At 36.1% G+C, this 6,259-nt stretch overlaps 1 protein-coding gene across 1 annotated transcript in view; it reads right to left on the bottom strand.

The window, feature by feature from the left end:
- The window catches only part of LOC106870966 (radial spoke head protein 6 homolog A), a 24,884-nt gene extending 19,744 nt beyond the window's left edge, over positions 1 to 5,140 (bottom strand). The window contains exons 1-2 of the mRNA XM_014917213.2: positions 4,535 to 5,140; positions 361 to 550 (exon numbers count right to left, since the gene is read on the bottom strand). Coding sequence (XP_014772699.1) covers positions 361 to 550; positions 4,535 to 4,917 — 573 coding nt within the window. The 5' untranslated portion in view covers positions 4,918 to 5,140. The remainder of the gene's footprint in view (positions 1 to 360; positions 551 to 4,534) is intronic.
- Positions 5,141 to 6,259: the final 1,119 nt, after the last annotated feature.

Here is a 6,259-nt window from a genome sequence, read left to right as displayed (position 1 = left end):
ATATATATATATGTGTGTGTGTGTGTGTGTGTGTGTGTGTGTGTGTGTGTGTGTGTGTGTATGTATGTATGTATGTATGGACATACATATGTGTGTGTTGTCTACCACCACTTGACAACCAGTGTTAGTTTGTTTACACCCAAATAATTCATCAGTTTAGCAAAAGAAATCAACAGAATAAAACTTAAAAGTAAGTACCAGGGTCAGTTTGTTCAAATAAACGTTTCAAGGTAATATCCCAGCATAGTTGCAGTCCAATGACTGAAACAAGGAAACAATAAAAGAAACTATAAAAGACATGTGAAGGCTTGTATAATAAAATATTAAAAAGTGACTAAGAAAACGTTTAGGTAGCCATACCACAAGTAGCTTAGTTTCGATTTTGGCTAGAGCCATTTCAAGTGATGGGTCGGCCATATCTTGGAGTGTGTCTTTTATTGGTTGAAATCTATATTTCTTGATATTTTTGCTAATATCTTCAAAAGTATCAACGGCATCGACATGTCTTTCAGATAATATTTCAGTGAGGACATCGCATAAATGATCATATCTGAAAGAAAATGGACCTGTAAAAATTAGCTCAGAAATAATGAAACTGGTAGCTTTGCTTTTTTTTTTTTTTTTTTTTTTCCTTGTTCAGCTCCAGCCATCTCTGATTGAGAAATGCTATGATATTAAAGTCATTCCAACTATTGCCATCATATAAGAGGGAGTGGGGGGGGGGAGATTTAAGCTAAAATGTACTTAGAAGTACATTACTCAATGTATTTGTCCTTTTTAAAAACAGCAGGATATGATTTAAGAAAGATTTGGGTTGTTGTTATTTGTTGTGTGCAAGGATCCTGACCACCCTCACATGAATGGATTTCAATAAAATAAAGAACTGTTGGCAGTTGACAGTGGACATTTGACAGTGGGCAGTTGACAGCATGATTGTTCTTATTGGATTACTGAATTAGTTTAATATCGTATCTATGTTTGGCATAGAACAGAGCACATTCCGTGTGAACATATTAATTCCACAAAAGTTTATTCTACAGTAGATAATCATATCCAGATATTTATTTGGGTAATATTATTCTCCACCCTTGTGCAGACCCTGATGTCATCATAACATTATTGGCGATGAGATATTAAAACACTATTTCAAACCATTGTTGTGTTCTTGTGCACATATAAATTAAACCCTTTCTTAAAGTAAGGTTGTAACGACAAATACTCAATATTAATCAACTGCTATACCATGGCCACCATTAACATGCGTAATTTGAAGATGATTATCACCTCAGTTTCAAAGATATGACATCACAAATATGGCTAATTATTCATTTAGGTCAATTAGGCTAGATTTCAACGAATTTGCTGACCATTCAAATTGTTATATTTCCTAAAATATTCATCTGAAATTTCACAAATGCAGTATCAAAATGTTTCTTTTTGGGTGCATTCCAAGAAAAAGCACAGTATAAATTACATTTAAATATTTTCAAAAATTCATGGTGATACCTAATTAATGTGGCTGTTGCTTAATTTAAACATTTATTACATCACATTTTGTAGGAAACAATAACAACAACAGTATAAGTAATGCTACTTGCCCCAAATACCTCAAGAATTATTGTAAAACACTTTCCATAACACATCACTCCAATCTTGAGGAATTGCATTATTTTCCCACAGATTATGTATAAAACTGTGCACAAAAATTATCATCCTATTTTCCTCTAATTTGAGCACTTATACAGGAATGTCATCAGCCGTGCTAGACATTTAATTTTTTTTCTCTGAAGTTTACACAACAGCAACTCTTACTATGTTAAAAGTAAGTTGGTTATCAAAAAAGTATTTTATTCGAGAGTTTGCTAAAGGAGTTCCAAAAAGGGCCAATCAATGCTTCATGAGTAACTTAGTAGATCACTAAAATATTCTTACTTCTACTGAAGGACCTTATTTAAAGCTTAAATGAGGGTTTTGCTATCCTTAGCTCTAATGAGAGCACAGGTATTTGAACAAGCACCATAAGCTTTATTTATAAGAGAGTACAATTCCTTAATATTCTTTTTGTTTTATGCTTTCTCAAGATAACAAGCGCATTAAATCTGCATCTTGCTTTTCATGTTTCTGATCTCCTTTTAAATCTTTGATTTAACAGGTTTATATTGGACCAATTTTGACAGAACTGTTCTTGAGGGTCTTTTTGCATGGATAATAAGCTTTGTACATGTTGTTATTATTGTTTGTTCCTTCTTGAACCATGCCTAGTTCATAGGGGTCAGTTTCCTGGTTTCAATGGTGTATAGTTTCCCCACCTGGACAGTCACAGGTGAGCTGCTGCTAGATGCAGGAAGAAAGAGTGAGAGAAAGTTGAGGCGAAAGAGTCAGCAGAAGTTTGGCATTACCTTCTGCCAGAACCACTTGAAGCTTGGTGCTTCACTCATAAACACACACATCGCCCAGTCTGAGATTCAAACCTGCAATCCCTCGACCGCGAGTCCGATGCTCTAACCACTAGGCCATGTGCCTCCACAAACTTTGTATATACCTTTTATTATCATCAAACAACAATATCGTCATTGTCATTGCCATCATCATCATCACCGCCACCACCTTAATTATCATCATCATCAGTAGAAAACAAGTTGGCTGCAGTACAGTGTAAAAATTAAAAAAACTGTTTTGGCTGCCGAATAAAGTAATACAGCTACAGTTTGATAAAATGAAATTGCAGTGTTTTCAACAAAAATTGCGTTGAGTACTCAAAGGAAATAGACAGAGAGATTATTGTTGCTCTTCTTGGTGATGTCCAATCACAGAACAGCTCTGATCAATTAGACCCGCAATCAAAGACATTCCAGTTGTAGGCATTGATTACTTTAAAGATATCTGGAAAAATAATTTATTCAATGTGTCCTTTGCTTACCAACCACATGGTCCCGGGTTCTGTTCCACTGAGTGGCACCTGGGGAAAGTGTCTTCTACTATTACCTTGGGTTGGGTTGACCAAAGCCTTGTGAGTGGATCTGGTAGATGGAAACTGAAAGAAGCCTGTTGTGTGTGTGTGTGTGTGTGTCTGTGTGCGTGCATGCATGTGCGTGTGTGCATGTGTGAATGTTTATGTGTGTGTGTGTGCATGTGCATGCATGTGTGTGCGTGTACATGTGTGTGTGTGTGTGTATTCGTGTGTGTGTGTGTATTTGTGTGTGTGTGTTTCTGTCTGTGTTTGTCCTCCACCATTACTTGACAATCGGTGTTAGTGTGTTTACTTCCCCGTAACTTAGCAGTCCAGCAATAAAGTCTGATAGAATAAGCTTAAAAAAATAAGTATTGAGGTTAATCCATTCAACTTAAAATTCTTCTTTGGACTCAGCATGATCTCAGTCCTAGAGCTGAAACAAGTAAAAGATATATATATATGTATATAGATGTGTATATGTATATAGATGTGTGTATATATATATATATATATATATATATATATTATCATCATCATCATCATCGTTTAACATCCGCTTTCCATGCTAGCATGGGTTGGACGATTTGACTGAGGACTGGTGAAACCGGATGGCTACACCAGGCTCCAATCTGATTTGGCAGAGTTTCTACAGCTGGATGCCCTTCCTAACGCCAACCACTCAGAGAGTGTAGTGCGTGCTTTTACATGTCACCCGCACGAAGGCCAGTCAGGTGGTACTGGCAACGGCCACGCTCAAAATGGTGTATTTTATGTGCCACCTGGACAAGAGCCAGTCCAGGGGCACTGGCAACGATCTCGCTCGAAAATCCTTACACATGTCACGGGCACAAGTGCCAGAAAGGCGACGCTGGACACAGGTACTATCCCGATTTCGCTTTCTCTTGCCCCAATAAGTCTTCGCAAGCTGAGTTTCGTGTCCAATGAAGGAGACGACGTTGGCACGGGTGCCAAGACGACGTTATCATCATCATCATCATCATCATCGTTTAACGTCCGCTTTCCATGCTAGCATGGGTTGGACGATTTGACTGAGGACTGGTGAAACCGGATGGCAACACCAGGCTCCAGTCTGATTTGGCAGAGTTTCTACAGCTGGATGCCCTTCCTAACGCCAACCACTATATATATATATATATATATAGATGTGTATATGTATATAGATGTGTATGTATATATGTATCTCTCTCTCTCTCTCTCTCTATATATATATATATATATATATATGAGAGAGAGCGAAAGCTAATAGTGAACTTCACTCAATGTAGAATCATCAAGTAGATTCATGATCAAAGTCAATCCAACCATGACCATTGCATTATCCAATACTATTATCCTTACTTTGTTAAGACAGTAAGGAATAATTTGTAGGAGATTTGGTTACTATTTTTCATTGACTTGCACCTTAAAGCATGCAAATTTTAAGAATGTTAGTTGTTTCCAAAAGAGATGTGAACTACCGCTGCGACCGAAAATGGTTTTGTACTTATGCAAGAAACTACTTAGAATTTTTTTTTTTGAAACAAAAAAAAAAAAAGAAATCAAAAGAGAAAAAAAGCTTACAAATTCTCTCCAGTTTTTGTACTTGCAGTCATAAGGAATGCTTTGGCATTGCGCAAGTCTTGTTCTTCTTTAGCTGTCAGAAATGTTTGTTCAGCAAAAATTCTGGATCCTCTTGAAGAAGATCTCGAAGGTGGCTGGTTCATATTTAACATTGCATTTATTGGTTCGGTCAGGTTGTGACGAGCATCCAAAGAATATACTGGTAAGTCTTCATTGTAAATTAATAAATCCTCTCCTTCATCTTCTTCCTCTCCTTCTCCTTGTTCTCCTTCTTCTTCTCTTTCTTCTTCTCCTTCTTCTTTTTCATCTTCTATTCCTACTACTGCCTCTTTTTCCTGTACTTCTTGTAATTCCTCCGGCTCATTTAACTGTTCCTGTGACATTTTGCTAAAACTCAATCTGTTATTATATTATAGATGATTAATTTTACAAATCTAAAACGATAAATATAAATACGAAGTTGTTTAGCTAAGGGTAGGAATTATAATTATGAAGCTAAACAAAAAAAAAACTCTGACAAGTTCATGTGTTTGATATTACATCCCCTAATTGTGTTTGGTCACTTCAAAGTTGTTGTAGTGTTGCCATGGAGATGAGACAACACTTTCTGCGTACGCAGAAAAAAAAAAAGCAATATAAAGATTTGAGAATGTCGACATTAGTGATGACGTTCTACACAACTATTGGTTTCGTTCACTTCCGGTCCATATTTGTGTGTTTCTGTATATGATAATGATGTGTGTATATATATGTGTATATATATCTGTTGACCTATGTATGTAACTGTGTGTATATTAATCTGTGGATACATAAATGTATATGTGTGTGACAGACCGACATAGCTTTGGATGGGAAGAAATAACTGAACAACAAAATAGGCAACAAAGAAATAGAGAGAGAGAGAGGGAGGAAAAAAAAAATGAACTAACAAGAACTTTTTTTGTATATCGTTTCCGTCGACCATCAGCAGGATGAATCAGTTATTTTAATTTACTCGGAAACTATTAGTTTTCTCGACGAGGATCATCTCTCCCCCAACTCCCAGCACACAATACACAAAAAGGAAAGAAGAAAAAAAAGCCCAGATAGACATATAGTCTCTTGGATTTGTTCTTAAAACGTCCGACCAACCAACCAACCGACCGACCCAACAACCCGGTTCCGTCAACTATTTCTTTCCCACATCTTCCAAATCGCATCATAGTCGTCATCACCAGCATCAATATCGTCGTCGTACTCAACAAATTTTGTCTTAGTCTCACCATTATTGTCGCTTTTTTTTTAGTTATTATTATTAATAGTACCACCCGTGTCTTCTTCAACCTCGACTTATAGCCATCCGACTTATACAATTAAAAACTTTCACTTGACACTTGAAAAAAGTTTGACTTCCACAAAGTTTTATTAAACGGCAGAAAGTCCAAGGATAATTGAATCAACCACAAACAACAACAACAACAATTACGTCAGTGAAGTTATTTTATTTTATTTATTTATTGGGGAAAATATTGTTGAAAATAACAAAAAAAAACATTCAATATTTCGCATTCTTCAGTTGAGCGAATCTAGTTACTGTCTTTTGTTATAATATTATTATTGACACTTGCCTCTCCACTGATTTTTGTGTCTCGTGTTTATACAATTATCGCTAATTAGACACTAATTACTCTTCTAAAACACGGTTTATACCATTAAGTACGCACACCTATAAACTTATATACATAC

The sequence above is a fragment of the Octopus bimaculoides genome, chromosome 11 (genome assembly GCF_001194135.2).
Source record: "Octopus bimaculoides isolate UCB-OBI-ISO-001 chromosome 11, ASM119413v2, whole genome shotgun sequence".
NCBI classification, from domain to species: domain Eukaryota; kingdom Metazoa; phylum Mollusca; class Cephalopoda; order Octopoda; family Octopodidae; genus Octopus; species Octopus bimaculoides.
The sequence above is the reverse complement of the archived record's forward strand: the minus strand, read 5'-3'. Positions and strand labels throughout refer to the sequence as shown.